A 20,491-nucleotide genomic window follows, 5' to 3' on the forward strand; every position below is an offset into this window, starting at 1 on the left:
ACAACAACTAAAAAAAAACATATTGGCACATCCATGCTTTTCTTTCACTCTAACTAAGTGCCAAACAAATACTGAGCAAACTTCTTCAGTTGTAGCTTAGTGGCTGGTTTTGTCATCACATCAGCAATCATGTTGTCAGTAGGACAATATTCCAAACATATCCTCCCACTATTCACAGTTTCTCTTATGAAGTGATATTTTATATCAATATGTTTACATCTTTGCCTGTTTACAGGATTCCTGGCTAGTGCAATAGCTCCTTGGTTATCATCATAAACCTTGGTTTGTGCATACTGACATCCATCAATACCCTTGAGTAGCTGTTGCAAATACATACACTCCTAGTGTATGGCTGATGCTAAGGCCATGTATCCTGCCTCGCAGGTAGAAAGTGCAACTGTTGGTTGTCTTCTACTCTTCCATGAAATGAGAGAGCTTCTCTCACTTAGACTGGCACAGTACCCTGTGGTACTACGTCTGTCTACAACGTCTGATGCCCAGTCAGCATCACTGTGGAGTCGACTATTAGGCCTAGTTCACCTGTATCATTCTTTTTAAAACATAAGCCACGGTCTGTTGTACCCTTAAGATACCTGAACACATGTTTTACAGTGTTCCAATGCTCTTCACTTGGTTCAGAAAGATGCTGGGAAAGTTTACCGATTACAAAACTTAAATCTGGTCTAGTGCATGTAGCCAAATAGATCAAACTTCCCACTGCCTCTCTATACATCCTCGGGTCTCCAAATTTGTCTGCATTTTCTGTGTATTCAAGTTTTGATTCACATGGGGTCTCTCTTAGAGCCATATGAAATCCGTTTTATTATTTTCCAAATTCCATTAAATTTTTTCCCAAATTCTGTTTTTTCCGTTTTAATATTTCAGAATTCTGTATTTTGCTTTTTATGCTCATTTTACCATCAGAAATAGTGTCTAATAAGTGGGAATGAATAAATGTCCACAATTGAATAAGATATAACAGTCCATTTAATGTTTTTAAGTGCTGCAACTCAGAAATACAGTTAAATTTTACACAATATTTTTCAATTAATATTGTGACAAAATAAAATACACATTTCAAGTGTAAACAATAGATACAGCTAGCTACTACTGACATTATCACAATGACAATGTTAGCCTATCTATTATATTGTGATGAAATATAGTAATGCATCATTTAGGCACCTTTAGTTTAGTTTATTTCGTTTATAAAGGACAGTGTATAATGACAATCGTTTGCATTAAACAAATGAATGGGTGCACTAGAATTAGCAAGAAGCTATCATTTCCATCTATAGTCCTATGTACTGTAACGTTTCATAGCTATTTAAGTTTATTTAGATTATAAAGGGCAGTGTATAATGACAATCGTTTGCATTAAACAAATGGATGAGTGCACCAGATTTAGCAAGAAGCTATCATTTCCATCTATAGTCCTGTACTGTAACGTTTCATAGCTATTTAAGTTTATTTAGATTATAAAGGCAGTGTATAATGACAATCGTCTGCATTAAACAAATGGATGGGTGCACCAGATTTAGCAAGAAGCTATCATGTTCTAACGTTATAGCTATTTAATCACAATAGTGTCGCAAGTGTTTTTGCGGGTCCAGTCCAGGGAACGTTGACAGAATTAGCAAAACACCTTATCACCGGAGGCATAAAAGTCATTAGGATACTGCTCTGCTCTGAATTGAGGGCTTATTGCAGAATTTCTTAGCTTCTTGACGATGTTAACACTGAAGCAGCCAGACGCTTGAGCACTGCTGTGTTGTGTGTAACCCGCTCTAGCGTCCCCGCCTCCCCGGTCGCGTGTGCACCACAACGTTCCACCCAAAAACGGAATTTCAGTCCAGATTAGGCCAAATTCTGCAATATTCCACGTTTTGCAGTTGATTCCATTTTATTGCTTAATTCCGCGATTCCGTCCGCGATTCCGTGAACGCGGATTTCATATGGCTCTAGTCTCTCTGGACCTACACTCTTGCATTCCAAATCTGGAGAGGATTTTGTTCACATACCTCTGTTGTGACATTGTGACTTGACCCTCTGACTGGTTAAAATCTATCCCTAGAAAATGTTTTAATTTTCCCAGATCCTTCATTTTAAACCTCTCAGCAAGCATCATTTTGACACCTTTCACAACCTCCTCATTGTTACCAGCAATGATTAAATCATCAACAAATACAATTAGAATCACCTTTTCATTTTGTTTTTCCCTTGTGTATTGGCAGTTATCAGCAGGATTTTGTTCGAAACCATTCTCAGTGAGATATGCATGTAACAGAGCATTCCAGTTTCTGCCTGACTGCTTTAGACCGTATAGGGATTTCTGTAATTTGCATACTAGCTTTTCTCCTGTTTCTGACTCTATCTCATAACCTTCAGGTTGTTCCACATAGACCTCACGATCAATTGGTGCATGCAGGTATGCAGTTTTGACATCCAATTGATGTAAAAATAAATCTTCCTGCACTGCCTTTTGCATGACCACTCTAACCGTTGTCATGTCAACTGTAGGTGAGAATGTTTCCTCGTAGTCAATACCTTGCTTTTGGCTGTAACCTTTTGCCACAAATCTTGCTTTACATTTGTCTGATCCATCAGTATCACTCTTGAGAGCATAGACCCACCTTGCCCCCACTGCCTTTTTGCCTGGTGGCAACTGGGTGATCTTGAATGTGTCATTCTCTTTCAGTGACTGTATTTCATCATTCATTGCGTCTACCCACAGATGTGACTTGGTTGAGCTTATGGCATCCTGGTAATTTTGTGGTATGTCACAAACTGCTCTATAACAAGAGTCTACACATGTTACCAGTCTGTCTGCTGTATCCTCAGTCACATAATCCTGAAGGTACACTGGCTTTCTCCTAACTCTAGGTGGGTACCTTCTACCCTGACACACAAGTGCTAGGCTGTTCACATTTAGCCTCAGAAACATCACTTTGAACACTTTGACCTGATGCATTTTCCATTTCTTCATCATCATTTCCCTCATTTTCAAGGATCCTGGGGTGTAACTGTGCATCTCTGTCCTGATATTCAATGTGTGATCCATGTGTCTGTGTTTCTTTTTCTTTGGCTGTCTCATTTGTGAATTTCACTAACCTGTGTTTTCTGACCTTCTCTGTGTCTGGATAGTACACAAGATAAGCTGGGCTGTTTTTGTCATAGCCAATAAAAAGACCCTGCTCACATCTGGGATCTAACTTCCCTTTCTCTTGTGTGTAGGCAAAACATACAGATCCGAATTTCTGAAGTTTGGACATGTTTGGTTTCTTGCCTGTGAGCATCTCATATGGTGTCTTCTTTGTGCGTCTACCGTAGCACCTGTTTCTCACATAGGCTGCCGTCTGTACAGCATAACTCCACAGCTTGTCTGGCAACTTACTGTCTAACAGCATACACCTGCCCATTTCATAGAGGGTTCGCCAACCTCTCTCTGCTGTGCCATTTTGGTGAGGTGAATAGGGTGCAGATGTCTCATGCTTAATCCTATTTTTGGTTAACAGTGCTTTGAATTCCTTGCTTGTAAATTCACCTCCATTATCAGATCGTAAACATTTAACTTTTCCATAAGGGGCTGAGTCTGCCAAGTACCTCTCTGTGGCGTGTACTGCATCACTTTTGGATTTGAGAAAATACACAGTCATGGCACCTGAGTAGTCGTCTGTAAAAGACTGTGCATACTTATGACCTTCTAAGCTTGGGGTTCTCATGGGACCGGCTAAATCAGTGTGGACCATCTGTAAAGGTTCTGTAGCCTTTCTGTCCGGCTCCCTATTCCGTGTCTGGGTGAATTTACCTTTTGTACATATTTCACACAGCTGTGCTGGCCTGACTGCACTGCCTCTTATCTCCATACCTTTTACCACACCCAGTAACTTTTGTACATCCTCATAATTGCAATGACCCAATATTTCATGCCAAGTTTGCATGTCATGACATATATTGCATGTATCAAATTTTTTCTGAACAGTTGGCAAATAAAACAGATTACCACTTTCATGGAGGTCAAACCTGTTGCCCTTCTTGGCGATCATGTGGCTGTCCCCCTTTTTGAAAGTCACCGTTGCTCCTGCATTGGTTGCTCTTGCCACTGAGAAGATGTAATTTGGATACGTCGGCATATACAGTGCATCCTGTAGCTGTGCTCTTTGTTGCCGTCCCTCGTTGTCTAGTAGGTAGATCAGCGCCGTTCCTCTGCGTTGTGCCAACCCGCTGCACTTGGTCCCATCTGCCAGCTCCATTGAGTGGGTGTCAGGCTGGAATGTGTTGTCAAAGCTCTTGAACTTGGCAATATCATTCACGATGTGGGATGTCGCTCCGGCGTCCACCATGATCCCCTTTTTCTTCACGTTGGCTGATGGCCTCTTGTTGTTTGCATGCTTGGCCATGAAGCATTGATCGTCGTCGTCGGTGTCCACCTCTGCGACCTTTCTTGCTCCTTCTTTTCCCTTTTTCCTGCACAGGGACTCTGTGTGTGTGTTGCTCTTGCAGTGACTGCACCACACTTTTCGGGTGCACCTGTTTCGGGGGTGCCCTCTTTCTCCACACCTGTAACATGTCAGAGTGGCTTCCCCATCCTTCCTATATGTCTTGGTGCCTTGTTTGCTTTACCTTGTGCTAGTCTTCATCACACTGTCCGTATATGCAGTGCCAGTTGTCCTCATTTTCTCAGACTCTTCATAGACTCTCAGTCTTCTCTTGAAGTCTTTGAATGTAACATTGTCCTCATTCTGTGTTACATGGACAGCTAGTGGCCTAAATGAGTCTGGTAATCCATTCAGAATAGTGGCTACAAGCAGCCCATCACTCATGTTCTCTCCTGCATCACGAAGAGCTGAAATTATATTCTCAGCCCTTATCATGTAATCAGTCACAGTCTCATTGTCTTCCATTTGTATGGTGGTCAATGATGTGTACAGGTTTAGAATCCTGGGCTTGCTTTTTCCCGAATAATGCTCCCTCAATAATTGCAGGGCTTTCCTCCCATCATCGGCCGCATCATCTCTTATCAATGAAAGGCTCTTATCGTCTAGCGCATTCACTAATTGGGCGTAACAGTCTGCATTCCTCGCTGCGTCTGCAGCTAATGCATCTTCATCAATGGGCGCTCGCAAAATCGTGTCTTTTAGCTTCAGAATGTGTAAACGGCTAAGGAATCTCGTCTCCCACAGATCATATCTATCTTCTTTTCCATCGAATATAATCTGCTGGTGTATTGTTCCTGCTACAGCCATTTTCACGTTTCTTCAAATATATCCAAAAGTTCGGTTGCGGCTTGTTGAAACTCTGTGACGTGTCTTCACTGTTAACGGAAATCTCCCGGTACGTCTTCATTCCCGGTTTAGTTAGTATATTATTCTATTCACCTTGTCGCTCTAGACTGGCATTCCTGGGCCCATAACCTGTTAAACGGAGTGCGTTGCGGTGGCGATTGAATATAACTCAATGGACTCATTGATCATCTTTAGCCTCTGGCATATTTATTTCTCAGGCGGGGCGAGATGCGGTCGTAGTGCCGCTATATATATCAACACCAATCATTGACAAATAATAGACCGGAACAGGAATGGAAAGGAAACGTCAGTGACGTCACGTACTGGATTTACTACATCGCCCTCTGTAGAACACAAATGAGCAAGGGCGCACATACTAATAATATATTTAACAGAGCGCTCCCCCGGACCCCTCCCCCCCCCCCCCCCATCAGAGCGCTCCCCCGGACCCCTCACTCTCCCCCCCCCCCCCCCCCCCATCAGACAGAGCGCTCCCCCGGACCCCTCACTCCCCCCCCCCCCCCCCATCAGACAGAGCGCTCCCCGGGACCCCTCACTCTCCCCCCCCCCCCCCATCAGACAGAGCGCTCCCCCGGACCCCTCACCCCCCCCCCCCCCCCATCAGAGCGCTCCCCCAGACCCCTCACCCCCCCCCCCCACCCCCCCCCCCATCAGAGCGCTCCCCCGGACCCCTCACTCCCCCCCCCCCCCCATCAGACAGAGCGCTCCCCCGGACACCTCACTCTCCCCCCCCTCACTCCCCCCCCCCCCCCCAGGGGACTGGAGCCCCCCATTAATACCAAAAGGGCACGATGCAGAATGACTACTTTATACTTCAGAATTATACTTCAGTAAACTGACCAATATCAATTTTCATACAATTGAGAGAGTTATAGAATGTGGCGAGGCAGGTGACGCCAAAATGCAGTTAAAGAAAATAAATAAAACTGCAGTTGTGACATTCTGTGCACTGTGTCCTGTTGTCTTGGAATAGCAAATGTTTTATTTTGATACCACCCAATTCGGATATTTCCAATATCGAACAAGCCTATATTTTGCAGCATGTTGAAAAGTCAGCAAATTAAAGAACAGTGTTTTCCAGGTTTCGGACCATTTGGAGAGCACGTGGTCAACGCTAGCTGGGTAGCAGTACAGGTAAGGGTTACCATTTGGAGAGCACGTGGTCAACGCTAGCTGGGTAGCAGTACAGGTAAGGGTTACCATTTGGAGAGCACGTGGTCAACGCTAGCTGGGTAGCAGTACAGGTAAGGGTTACCATTTGGAGAGCACGTGGTCAACGCTAGCTGGGTAGCAGTACAGGTAAGGGTTACCATTTGGAGAGCACGTGGTCAACGCTAGCTGGGTAGCAGTACAGGTAAGGGTTACCATTTGGAGAGCACGTCGTCAACGCTAGCTGGGTAGCAGTACAGGTAAGGGTTACCATTTGGAGAGCACGTGGTCAACGCTAGCTGGGTAGCAGTACAGGTAAGGGTTACCATTTGGAGAGCACGTGGTCAACGCTAGCTGGGTAGCAGTACAGGTAAGGGTTACTATTTGGAGAGCACGTGGTCAACGCTAGCTGGGTAGCAGTACAGGTAAGGGTTACCATTTGGAGAGCACGTGGTCAACGCTAGCTGGGTAGCAGTACAGGTAAGGGTTACCATTTGGAGAGCACATGGTCAACGCTAGCTGGGTAGCAGTACAGGTAAGGGTTACCATTTGGAGAGCACGTGGTCAACGCTAGCTGGGTAGCCGTACAGGTAAGGGTTACCATTTGGAGAGCACGTGGTCAACGCTAGCTGGGTAGCAGTACAGGTAAGGGTTATTAGAGCACGTGGTCAATGCTAGCTGGGTAGCAGTACAGGTAAGGAGAGCACGTGGTCAACGCTAGCTGGGTAGCAGTACAGGTAAGGGTTACCATTTGGAGAGCACGTGGTCAACGCTAGTTGGGTAGCAGTACAGGTAAGTTTCAAGTTTCAAGTTTCTTTAATAGTTGTCATACAGAAGTACAGAATACTTTTGTACAAAATGCTTCTTACTGTTGCGCTCCAGAGACTGTGCATGACAAGATAAGTATGAAATAAAAACATAGTAAAAATTAGAAGTAAAAAAAGAGGTCACAGTGTTCAGTTTTGACATATGTACAATGTTCGTAGACGTAGTTACCATACAATATACAATACTGTGCAGTGTACTAATATACAATACAATATAGTGCAAGGCATAAATGGACGAGGTGCAGTTTAGGTACAATTCACAGTAGGTGTACGAGTTGTAGTGCAAATCCTTTATCAATAAATATAAAGTGTAAGTGTGTTTGTGTGATCTAAAGTGTGGAGAGTGGGTGCTGCAGTGTGTTGTTTGTTTGAGTGAGTGTGTGCGTGTGGGTGTGTGTGCTGTGTGCATTTGATGGTTGTTGCATAGTGATTATTGTTCGTTTAGCGATTATTTTCGTTTAGCAGCCTGATGGCCTGGGGATAGAAGCTCCTTCTGAGTCTTTCTGTGCTCGCCATAAGACTCCGGTATCGCTTGCCTGACGGCAGCAGTTCAAAGAGGCAGTTGTTCGGGTGGCTCGAGTCCTTAATAATTCTCTTAGCCTTCCCCTTGCACCGCTTGTTGTAAATGTTCTGGAGGGTGGGAAGCCCCCCTCTAATTGTGCGTTCGGCTGAACGTGTCACTCTTTGTAGTCTGCTACGGTCTTGTGCAGTGCTATTCCCAAACCAGGAGGTGATGAGGGTTATTAGAGCACGTGGTCAACGCTAGTTGGGTAGCAGTACAGGTAAGGGAGAGCACGTGGTCAACGCTAGTTGGGTAGCAGTACAGGTAAGGGTTATTGGAGAGCACGTGGTCAACGCTAGTTGGGTAGCAGTACAGGTAAGGGAGAGCACGTGGTCAACGCTAGTTGGGTAGCAGTACAGGTAAGGGTTAAGCACATGGTCAACGCTAGTTGGGTAGCAGTACAGGTAAGGGTTATTTGGAGAGCACGTGGTCAACGCTAGTTGGGTAGCAGTACAGGTAAGGGTTAACGCTAGTTGGGTAGCAGTACAGGTAAGGGTTAACGCTAGTTGGGTAGCAGTACAGGTAAGGGTTATTTTTTGTATTAGAGCTTCATCAGGTTTGCTACTTATTTTGTTGATATGTGAACCTGAACAACCACCTTTTTTTTCTTTTTCTTTTCTGCCCGTCAAATCCATCAGCCAGCTATTTACACTCGGGACGTCACAACATTCATAAGATGAGACGAAAACGAGATATGGGGTCAGCCAGTAGGCCTGTATGGAGGCTACCCTGGGCCTGGCGGTCAGCCAGTAGGCCTGTATGGAGGCTACCCTGGGCCTGGCGGTCAGCCAGTAGGCCTGTATGGAGGCTACCCTGGGCCTGGCGGTCAGCCAGTAGGCCTGTATGGAGGCTACCCTGGGCCTGGCGGTCAGCCAGTAGGCCTGTATGGAGGCTACCCTGGGCCTGGCGGTCAGCCAGTAGGCCTGTATGGAGGCTACCCTGGGCCTGGCGGTCAGCCAGTAGGCCTGTATGGAGGCTACCCTGGGCCTGGCGGTCAGCCAGTAGGCCTGTATGGAGGCTTCTCTGGGCCTGGCGGTCAGCCAGTAGGCCTGTATGGAGGCTACCCTGGGCCTGGCGGTCAGCCAGTAGGCCTGTATGGAGGCTACCCTGGGCCTGGCGGTCAGCCAGTAGGCCTGTATGGAGGCTACCCTGGGCCTGGCGGTCAGCCAGTAGGCCTGTATGGGGGCTACCCTGGGCCTGGCGGTCAGCCAGTAGGCCTGTATGGAGGCTACCCTGGGCCTGGCGGTCAGCCAGTAGGCCTGTATGGGGGCTACCCTGGGCCTGGCGGTCAGCCAGTAGGCCTGTATGGAGGCTACCCTTGGCCTGGCGGTCAGCCAGTAGGCCTGTATGGAGGCTACCCTGGGCCTGGCGGTCAGCCAGTAGGCCTGTATGGAGGCTACCCTGGGCCTGGCGGTCAGCCAGTAGGCCTGTATGGAGGCTACCCTGGGCCTGGCGGTCAGCCAGTAGGCCTGTATGGGGGCTACCCTGGGCCTGGCGGTCAGCCAGTAGGCCTGTATGGAGGCTACCCTGGGCCTGGCGGTCAGCCAGTAGGCCTGTATGGAGGCTACCCTGGGCCTGGCGGTCAGCCAGTAGGCCTGTATGGAGGCTACCCTGGGCCTGGCGGTCAGCCAGTAGGCCTGTATGGAGGCTACCCTGGGCCTGGCGGTCAGCCAGTAGGCCTGTATGGAGGCTACCCTGGGCCTGGCGGTCAGCCAGTAGGCCTGTATGGAGGCTACCCTGGGCCTGGCGGTCAGCCAGTAGGCCTGTATGGAGGCTTCTCTGGGCCTGGCGGTCAGCCAGTAGGCCTGTATGGAGGCTACCCTGGGCCTGGCGGTCAGCCAGTAGGCCTGTATGGAGGCTACCCTTGGCCTGGCGGTCAGCCAGTAGGCCTGTATGGAGGCTACCCTGGGCCTGGCGGTCAGCCAGTAGGCCTGTATGGAGGCTACCCTGGGCCTGGCGGTCAGCCAGTAGGCCTGTATGGAGGCTACCCTGGGCCTGGCGGTCAGCCAGTAGGCCTGTATGGAGGCTACCCTGGGCCTGGCGGTCAGCCAGTAGGCCTGTATGGAGGCTACCCTGGGCCTGGCGGTCAGCCAGTAGGCCTGTATGGGGGCTACCCTGGGCCTGGCGGTCAGCCAGTAGGCCTGTATGGAGGCTACCCTGGGCCTGGCGGTCAGCCAGTAGGCCTGTATGGAGGCTACCCTGGGCCTGGCGGTCAGCCAGTAGGCCTGTATGGAGGCTACCCTGGGCCTGGCGGTCAGCCAGTAGGCCTGTATGGAGGCTACCCTGGGCCTGGCGGTCAGCCAGTAGGCCTGTATGGAGGCTACCCTGGGCCTGGCGGTCAGCCAGTAGGCCTGTATGGAGGCTACCCTGGGCCTGGCGGTCAGCCAGTAGGCCTGTATGGAGAAGGCCAGACGGGGTGGTTCAGAGCCCTATTGGGGATATTGGATGGGGGACAATGGTTGTCAGGGTGTCTAGACGGACTTGATAAGGATATTATAAGCAAACAAAAGGCAGCTTTGTGGCGGGGTCAGGGATGTGGTCAAACGAGCCCCTTTTCAATATTTATGGGGGGCTTTGCAGCCGTGACCAGTTGTCCTGCGGAGCGGGGCTTTTAATCGGCCACAGATTTGTCTCAGCCACACCGAGTCTTGATGTTTACGTCTTCTTCTTCTTGTTCTTCTAATATCTTTTTATGCATTATATAAAGGAGCTCAAGTTACCTTTGTTACCTTTGTCGGGGCGCCAGTGCAAAATATGAGTATTATTTATATTGTGACGACTGTGGTTTGAATTTCTACATTTGAGGCGACAGTGGCTCGGGAGGTCGAGCCGCCGTCTGGTGATCCAGAGGTTCCCGGTTAGATTCCCAGGCAGCGTGTCGATTCGAAGTGTCCTTGAACAAGACACTTAACCTCTAATTGCTCCCGATTCCGATTCACTGCCGTCGGTGTGTGAGTGTATGGGTGAATGTGAGGAATAAAAGCTGGATAAAAGCTGCTATGTAAATGCACCGTTTACCCTTTATTTGTAGCATTTCCATGTGGGTTATTGTTTGCTCTGATAGGAGCTGGAGAAGCTGGGCCTGGGTGATGAGGTGGCCCTGCATGTGTATGAAGTGCCTGTGGAGTACCAGGCAGTCCAGAGTTTGGTTCCTTCATTATGGAAGCAGTATCATCCACTGGTAAGAGGAAAACATTTAAATTTTTAACATTTAGTCATTTAGTTGAACGCTTTTATCCAAAGCGACTTACTTACAGCGAAGTGACTGCATGACAACTCTTTCAGCCAAGTAACAATGTTCATCAAACAGTGTTGAAACTTGGGTGCTGCAGTGTTGAGTGTATAGTAGTAGAGACATATTAGTACAGTAGGTAGTAGGGGTGTAACGGTACACAAAAACAAAGGTTATCCTATAACCCTAGTTATATGAATACTGGCTGAGCGTCTCGCTCTGCCTACTGAGATATCATCTCTCCAGCACCTACTGTGCTCGTGGAAAACTTTACATACACCTCACTTGCACGTGACCACGCCTACTCCCGAGCGTGCCTCTACACATGCATTAAAGCGTTCCGTCTCCAGACGGATTTCAGTCTTTTTTATTTTATTTTTTTGTCAATTTGATTTGGAATTGATACGGAATTGGCTACCTGGTATAATATGATTTGTATTCTAACCAATCAAACGTGAGCTTGACGCACACACACGCTGCTCGCAGTGCCCTCCCCCTCACAGACCTGTATCATTTGCTTGCACGGCGCTATTTTATATATTTACGTGCAGAGTATGTGTGTGGCGTGAATTCTGATGCCACGGTTATAGTAGTGTGTGGTATACGGTGGACGTCGTTGCAATGTATTGGGGCGGAACAGAGTATTTTAGGGATATTTAGTACTTTGTCATGGGATACACTGCTCGCTCTGGCTAACTGCTAACGTGCGCGGACTGATGACGACATCAACTCGAGACATTTGCAGCAGAAAAACAAGTCTATTAATAGCCCGTCCATCGGCGCTGGGCATAATAAGTTAATTAAACTTGACAGACATTATATCGACGATAATTATCGATATCGAGTTATATGAAAATAATTTTATAATTTTATCGCGATAATGTTTTTGGCCATATCGCCCAGCCCTACTCCAGCACCTACTGTGCTCGTGGAAAACTTCACATACACCTCACTTGCACGTGACCACGCCTACTCCCGAGCGTGCCTCTACACATGCATTAAAGCGTTCCGTCTCCAGACGGATTTCAGTCTTTTTTATTTAATTTTTTTGTCAATTTGATTTGGAGTCTGACGGAATTGGCTACCTGGTATAATATGATTTGTATTCTAACCAATCAAACGTGAGCTTGACGCACACACACACTGCTCGCAGTGCCCTCCCCCTCACAGACCCGTATCATTTGCACCGAAGATAGCAAGCGTGCAGGTCCTCTTTTAACACCACTGAAGCATTAAACAATGGCCCAGTAAACTATTCACTTTAGTTTACTACACGAGGCGTTGTCTAACGTTATCTAGCTGGCTAGCTGATAGCTCATAACATAATTGAAATTTGTTTTTAAAGCTGTGGCTAACGTTAGCTAGCTACTGATCTTCGGGTGGCTAACGTTAGCTACCTAGCAACTGTAGCTTGCTAATACGGGCTGTCCTGGCTGGCTAACTTTTAATTCGCAATGGAGTGGAGCTAACTAACTGTACAAATCGATGTGATTGGCTGAGACTGTATTTTGTACGGTTGGCTGCCTGGATGTTGTGGATTCGGGGAGCCAGCTAGCAGCTAACATCAACTCAACATCAACACTCTGTTGACACTCTGAGCGAGTTTGCCAACAGCAATGTAACAAACAATATGGTCCGTGCGGAACCATTATCCCCAACACATAGTTCCGTGTGTGAATAATGTTGAGCCACCACAAAAGATGAATCCAAAGTTTAATATAGTAAGAATTAGGGCTGTCAGTTTATCGCGTTAATTAGATGAATTAATTACACAGCAAATTATCGCGTTATGAAAATTAACTCAAAATTAATTAACAAATTTTTTTTTTTTTATATAATTTTTTTTTATCATTCATTCCATAAGAATGTAGAATACACATTTACAGACTTTTTTTTTATATGGTCCATTTGCATGTTCTTGGTATCTGATTCTAGGGACATCTATGAATCACAGGGAATGTATTCCCAGTATCAGAAATACTGTGGGCTAGATCCACAAAGAATGGATTGCACGGTGCAAGTTGCACCCTTACTTACAATTCATTATGAATTGAAAATGGGGGACCCTGATGTAAACAAGACGAAAGTCTTTCTCTGGTCTGCATCCCCATAACAATTGTGTGTATTGAGCCGTACTGTATTGTACCCATTCTGCAATCTGTTAATAACATTTTCATTCAATCAATCAATCTGCGTGGTGATTGATTGAATGAAGATTTTATTTTGAGTAAATTGTAATGAACCAAATGAGAATATCAATACATTTTTTTTTAATCTTTGACTGTGAATAACACCATGCTCAAATTGACCAGACCTGAAAAATCTAAGCAAATTAATAGATGGAAGATGATTAAACAGAAGGTTTTGTAGATACAGTACTGAATTCTGCCATCCGGACACATGCAATTTGAAATATGATTATAGAATATAGAATATCAGGCATAAAATGGTTATGCGATTAAAATGCAATTAATTAGATTAATTATTTACAAATCCTGTAATTAATTAGATACATTTTTTTAATCGCCTGACAGCACTAGTAAGAATAGTACTAGGCTATATTATAACAAATTTTTGCAAGTAGATTACATTAGCAAAATGCCCTTTTGACATGTAGCCTACATATTCATAATCATGAAAGTTTATTTGGAAGTATTTTATATTCTGTATGTAACTGAGGGGTTACAAAACCCTGACTGTATTAAAGATTGTGATAGATTAAACCACTACTACATATTATTATTATTATTACTTGCCAGACAGTACAGTTAATTATGGCAGACACTCAGAATAGATGACACGGTGACAAGGAGATATCATTTACAGTATTTATTATTATGCAGAAGATCAACTGTCAATTACTGGGTCGCTCTTTTATGGCGAATGATATTAGAAAGTCAGAGAGTAGCAAAGTCAGTGGGAATGAATAATTCCTAAGCTAGGTATACTAGAACAGACGCCGCCTGGTGTGGGATGGCAATATAGGGGGGCAAAACGAGGGTACAGCTGGAGACTGGTGATATCCTCCCAGAGTTGTAAGCTCCAGAGGAAGGAAGAATGTACGGATACTCAGGCTGTTCACTTGAAGAAAAGGGGTTCTCATACGGATCCGGTCTTTATAATCCAAGTGCTCGGCAGCAAGGTAATAGCTGTAATCCAATGCCCGATAGCAATGATGATAGCCAGCCAGCTTCGTCCACGAAGCTAGCCCGATGTAGAATCCTCAGGGTAGTTAAATCCAAACGACGAGGGTATTAACGATGCTCTTCTCCACGGTACTACGTTTCCACAAACACTGTCGCCTCACAGCAAGAAGGTCCAGGGTTCGATTCCCGCTTGGGGACCAGGTTTCCATGATGCCAGGTACCCAGGTGGGGTATCTCCCAGGCCTTTCTGTGTGGAGTTTGCATGTTCTCCCCGTGCTCGCGAGGGTTTCCCCCCCGATAAGATAAACCCAATGGAAAAACATGCACAACAACAAGATCGCTAACGCTGTGGCGTCCTTGACGAAGACGGACAGGAGCACTTGGATTGGTCCCCTGGCGCGGCTCACGTTGACGCCTGTCTGCTCCCGGCTGCCCTTGGGGGGGAAGGGCGACGGGATGGGTTAATCGCAGATACGAATTGCATGCATGCATCGCATGTGTGCCAATTGATGACCTCGGAGCAGGTCCTAAATTATTATTATATTATTATAATCCAACCAATAATGGTTCTACAATATCGCCGCCGTAGGTTCCAATGCGCACATGTCCAATAGTTCTGCTACTAGGCCCACCTCGTGTGCTGGCACTAATTACTTTAAGTCCACACTAGGGCTGCAACTAATGACTAATTTGGTAGTCGACTAATTTGCCGATTATTTTTTCGATTAGTCGACTAATCGAAAACCAATGTAAACAACAACAAACAATTTTTTTTTTTTTTTTTTTTAATTACCTATCTTTGTGAAAGTGGCTTCTCAGCTCTGGTCCAGCTGAAGACAGAGCAGAGGAACAGATTGGACATTGAGCATGACCTCAGAGTTGCTTGTCTACCATCACCCCAGACTTTGAGACTCTTGTCAGGACCAAACAACAACATCATAACATGATGATCCCATAGCAAATTAAAATAATGACTCATGAAACATTTGAATTTGGATCTTTAAGCCACTTTAAATGAAAATGTATTTGAAGAACAATACAGCAATCACTCATAACAAGATAAATAAATTAAATAATACAAATTAAAGTGGAAGTGTACTTTAAATAACTTTTGTTTGCTGTGTGTGAGAGGAGTCCGTGTGTGTGTGTGTGTATGTGTGTGTGTCTTACTCTGATCGCTGTGTGAGTGAGAGGAGTGTGTGTACTGTGTAATTTGTGTGTGTGTCTTACTCTGATCGCTGTGTGAGTGAGAGGAGTGTGTGTACTGTGTAATTTGTGTGTGTGTCTTACTCTGATCGCTGTGTGAGTGAGAGGAGTGTGTGTACTGTGTAATTTGTGTATGTGCATCAAATTAGCTGACGACACAGTGGTGGTGGGCCTGATCTCTGCCAACGACGAGAGGGCCTACCTGGAAGAGGTCAAGGTCCTGGCGGGATGGTGCCAGGAAAACAGCCTCTCCCTGAACGTCAGCAAAACAAAGGAGATGATTGTGGACTTCAGGAGGTCGGGGGTCAAGGACTACAGCCCCCTCAGCATCGACGGGGCACCGGTTGAGAGAGTCAACAGCTTTAAGTACCTCGGAGCCTACATATCCGAGGACTTGACATGGACCACACACATTAACAGTGTTGTGAAGAAGGCACGACAACGCCTCTACTTCCTCAGGCGCCTAAGGAAGTTCCAAGTCAGCCAGAAGATCCTTAAGAACTTTTACTCATGTACAATAGAGAGCATCTTGACCGGCAACATCACCTCCTGGTTTGGGAATAGCACTGCACAAGACCAAAGCAGACTACAAAGAGTGACACGTTCAGCCGAACGCACAATTGGAGGGGGGCTCCCCACCCTCCAGAACATTTACTACAAGCGTTGCAAGGGCAAGGCTAAGAGAATCATTAAAGACTCCAGTCACCCGAACAACTGCCTCTTTGAACTGCTGCGGTCAGGCAAGCGATACAGGAGTCTCAAGGCGAGCACAGAAAGACTCAGAAGAAGCTTCTATCCCCAGGCCATCAGGCTGCTAAACGAACAATGAATGAACACTACACAACAACAACCACCAAACGCACATAGCACACACATCCACACGCACACACTCACTTTAAACAAACACACTGTAGCACCCACTCCACACACTTATAGCACACACCCACTTTAAACAAACACACTGTAGCACCCACTCCCCACACTTTATATTTATGGATGAAGGATTGCACTACAACTCGTACACCTTACTGTAAATTGTACCTAAAATTGTACCTCATCCCATTTCTGCTTTGCACTAGATAGTACTGTACATTAGTACACTGCATAGTATTGTGTATTGTATATTATATGGTAACTCAGAACATTGTACATATGTCTATACCGAACACTGTGACCTCATTTTCTTCTTCTAAATTCATGCTATATTATGTTATTATGTTATTTGATACTATCTTGTCTAGCACAGTCTCTGACCTGTGACCTTCCCATCGGCACCAGTAATCACTCTGCTCACGCGGCCGGCCGGCCGGCCACGTAGCTCGGGGTAGTGACTGGTCTATTATCATGACGACTGTGTCCACCTTCAGGTTGTCCCTGTCCTTTAACCACTTCTGACGGGCTTGGAGGGATGGTAGATAATGGAGGAGGAAGCGGGTCCAAAACTGGTCGGCCAATACTTGGCTGTGTCTCCACATTCTCCGGCCGTTCATCTCATCTTGTCTGTACACAGCCTGTGGAAGGGCAGGGTCCAGCCGCCCCATCAAGAGATAGTTTGGGGTGACTGGGTCGACGTCTGCTACATCACTTGAGACGTAACCAAGGGGCTTATAGGTCAAGACGCCCTCGATCTCCGTGAGGACTGTCATCAGGACTTCCTCCACCACGGTCTGGGCCCCAAGTACGGTGTACATAGCAGTCTTTATAGAACGGACTTCTCTTTCCCAGGTTCCCCCGAAATGAGGGGCGTTCGGGGGGTTGAACTGGAATGTGATCTGAGCGGGAGCGAGGCGGGTCTTAAGTTCTTCACCCATAGCCAGGAAGCTCTCTCTCAGTTCTCTGTCTCCTCCTCTGAAGTTTGTCCCTTGGTCGGACAACAACACAGATGGGGTTCCTCTCCGGGCTTGGAATCTCCGGAAGGACATGAGGAATGAGTCCGTACTCATGGTCTGGAGGATTTCTTTGTAGTTCGATGCGTCAAGGTCTGTGGTGGGGGGAACCTCAGGGTGGTGCCACAAGAATGTCCTTTTCTGAGCACTCTCAAGAGTTAAGCAGTCGTCTAGGTTCGGGTCCGTTGGAGCCGGGGCGTGCGTCAGCCCGCAGAACATAGACTTCTTGATCTCTGCCTCCTCTTGACTCGCCTCCCGTGGTGTGGGGGTAGGCCACTTCTCCTCCGGGAGCTTGAGGAACTCAGGACCGTCACTGTAAGGGTTAAGACGTGTGAGGTCGTCTAAGGACATCCCCCGTGTGATGAATGAATGAATGAATGAAAACTTTATTTAACAGATTGCAGAATGGGTACAATACAGTACGGCTCAATACATACAATTGTTAAGGGGATGCAGACCTGAGAAAGACGTTTGTCTTGTTTCCATCAGGATGACATCCGCTTGGTTCTGCTTGGTGTCAACGTATCTCCAACATGCTGATCCTACCAAGTCTTGGATCTCGGTGACTCGGACTCCGACGAAAACTTTGTATCGACAGGAGTCGGACTGGATCCAAGTGAGCACAGTCATAGAGTCTGACCACAGGATTGTCTTTCGCACCGTTATGGTGAGTTCACTTTGTATCAGCGTGGCGAGTTGCGCGCCTACCAGAGCTGCGCAGAGCTCTAGACGCGGGATCGACTGCTGCTTGCGGGGAGCTATCCTCGAGCGGGCCAGGACGAAGGCTATATGTACTTCTCCTCCCTCTTCTCGGGCTCTCAGGTAAGCTACCGATCCGTAAGCCACTTCGGAGGCGTCACTGAAGACGTGCAGGTCTATCTGACACGTCTCCAGCCGCACTGTAGGGGGGAAGTAGCTCCGTCGAATGTTCACATCTTGGAGTGAGTCGAGTTCTCCCTCCCATTCTCTCCAGGTGGAAGCCAGGTGCTCGGGTATGGGGTCGTCCCAGCCCTGCTCCTTGTCCCACAGTTCTCGCACCAGCATCTTCGCCCGAGTGGTGTAAGGTAGGATACACCCAAGCGGGTCGTATTGGCTTGCGAGTGTTCGGTACACACTCCGCCGAGTGGTCGGTAGAGGGGTCGACCTTCCCTGCTCCTTGGTCAGGGGTGTGTGCTTGTAATGGAGCGAGTCTGTTTTGAAACGCCAGACGAGGCCCAATGTCATTTCCTGTGCTTCACCTGGGGTGGTCGCCATCCAGGTCTCGCTGCTTGCTGCCTTTGTCTCTGGGGGGAGGCTGCGGAGTACGTGAGGGTCACTGCTGGCCCATTGCCTAAGGTCGAATCCGCCTTTGACCAGGGAGGCTCGTAGCTTCAGCAAGATGCTCTCAGCTTCTTCTGGCGTAGATACGCTCTGTAGGCAGTTGTCCACGTAGAAACTCTTTTCCACGCTGTGTCTGACCTCCTCGTCGGCTCCAGGGTCTTCGGCCACGTGCTTCTGTAGCGCGAACGTGGCGCAGCATGGGCTGCATGTGGTGCCGAATGGGAGGACCTCCCATTGATAGATTGAGGGTTGTTCATCGTCGATCCTCTCTCTCCACAGGAACCGCAGCAGGGGCTTGTCTTCCTCCATCAGTCGCACTTGTAGGAACATTCCTTTGATGTCGCCGCTGATGGCTACTTTGTCCTGGCGGTAACGTAGTAGTACGCCGAGGAGGGAGGGGCCGAGTGTCCGGCCGGGCAGGAGCAAGTTATTCAGGTTCTGTAGTCCAATCTGATAACTGCAGTTAAATACAATGCGGTTCTTGCCGTTGTGGTGGACCTTGTGATGGGGCACGTACCAGGACTCAGTCGTCTGGTCTGCCTCGTGGTTGTCGATTTTCTTTATATGTCCAGCCGTGATCAGCTTGTCGATCTCGGCGCGGTATATCGTTGCTTGAGGGGGGTCTTTAGCGAGACGCCGCTCTGTGTTCTGTAGATAGCGTTGTGTCACTTCTTTTGATGCGTGCAGGGTGGGCATCCCCTCCCGCCTCAAGAGTGGAGTCGCGTATCTCATCACTCCGTCGACCTCGACCCTCTTGGTCTTCTGCTCGAGGAGAGCTATGGCGTACTTGTCTTCCTTGGAGCGAACTAGTTTACGTTCGTTCTTAAATGGCAGCGAGTCTAATGTCCATAGTCTCTCGACGTGCTGCAAGAGGGTAGTGTCTTGGTCGCTCACCTTCGTGTAGAGGCAGCGTGTAGACGTTGGTCGGTTGGAAGGCCCGGAGACGGGGCCTTGGAGCGTCCAGCCCAGGCGGGTCTTGACCGCGGCTGGGCAGCCTCTGGGTCCGATGTGGACCGCGTCCGTTGGGACGATGAGGTCTGCGTGGTCGGAGCCTATGAGCAGTGTCGGTGTGGCGCCGTCGATGAGCGGTATAGGCAGTCGGCGTAGGTGCGCGTACTTCTCCATCAGCTGTGGGATGGGGTAGTCATAGCGTGACAGACCTATGTCGTGGCTTGTAAATGCCTTGGTGATGCTGTACCGCTTCTCGGGCTGCTCGACCGCTGCTATTGTGAATGAGACGTTTTCACCCTTTATTGTTTTTAGGTCTCGCCGAATGGTACGGATTGTCATTGTTTCCTCGGTACCCCGCAGGCCCAACTGGACTGCGGCGGAAGCGAGGAGGAGAGTCTTTTCTGACCCGTCGTCGAGGACGGCGTAGGTGTCCAGGACCTTGTCCTCGTAGCTCAGGAGCACTCGGACCACCTTAAGGAGCACTCGGGAGCTCCCGCTCTTCGCAGGGTCTATGTATAGGACGTCTGCTCTCGAGCTGCTTTGTGATGCGGGTCTCCGCTTGTTGCTCTCGTGTAGGACCTCCAGGTGGGCGCCGTCACACTTGCTGCATCTTTTCTTCAGGCGGCACTCAGCTGCCATGTGGCTGCGCGCGCAGCGGAAGCAGCGGCGGTTCGCTTTAATCCACTGACTCACTTCTTCAGCGGTCAACTTCTTAAAGGTGTCGCATTGAGATAGCCAGTGTTCGTGGTCACAATACTGGCAGGCGATCTTCCATTTTCCCTTCGCGGGGGGGGTGTTATGGCTCTTGTGCCGCGGCACTGACTCGGCCTGGTGCATCACGGTCACGGACCGGCGGTTGTCGTTGAACCTTCTCGGTCCATCTTTAGGGTTAGAGCCACCCCACGC

General features: G+C 47.9%; 1 protein-coding gene across 1 annotated transcript in view; it reads left to right on the forward strand.

Annotated features, from left to right (window-relative positions):
• The window catches only part of LOC311248415 (pyroglutamyl-peptidase 1-like), a gene marked incomplete at both ends in the record, with an annotated part of 54,882 nt that overhangs the window by 11,462 nt on the left and 22,929 nt on the right, over positions 1-20,491 (forward strand). Inside the window, 2 exons of the mRNA XM_084339295.1 lie at positions 6,388-6,440; positions 10,909-11,025. Of these exons, the coding sequence (XP_084195421.1) occupies positions 6,388-6,440; positions 10,909-11,025 (170 nt within the window). The remainder of the gene's footprint in view (positions 1-6,387; positions 6,441-10,908; positions 11,026-20,491) is intronic.

The sequence above is a fragment of the Notolepis coatsorum genome (genome assembly GCF_963971535.1).
Source record: "Notolepis coatsorum genome assembly, contig: SCAFFOLD_343, whole genome shotgun sequence".
Taxonomy (NCBI): Eukaryota; Metazoa; Chordata; class Actinopteri; order Aulopiformes; family Paralepididae; genus Notolepis; species Notolepis coatsorum.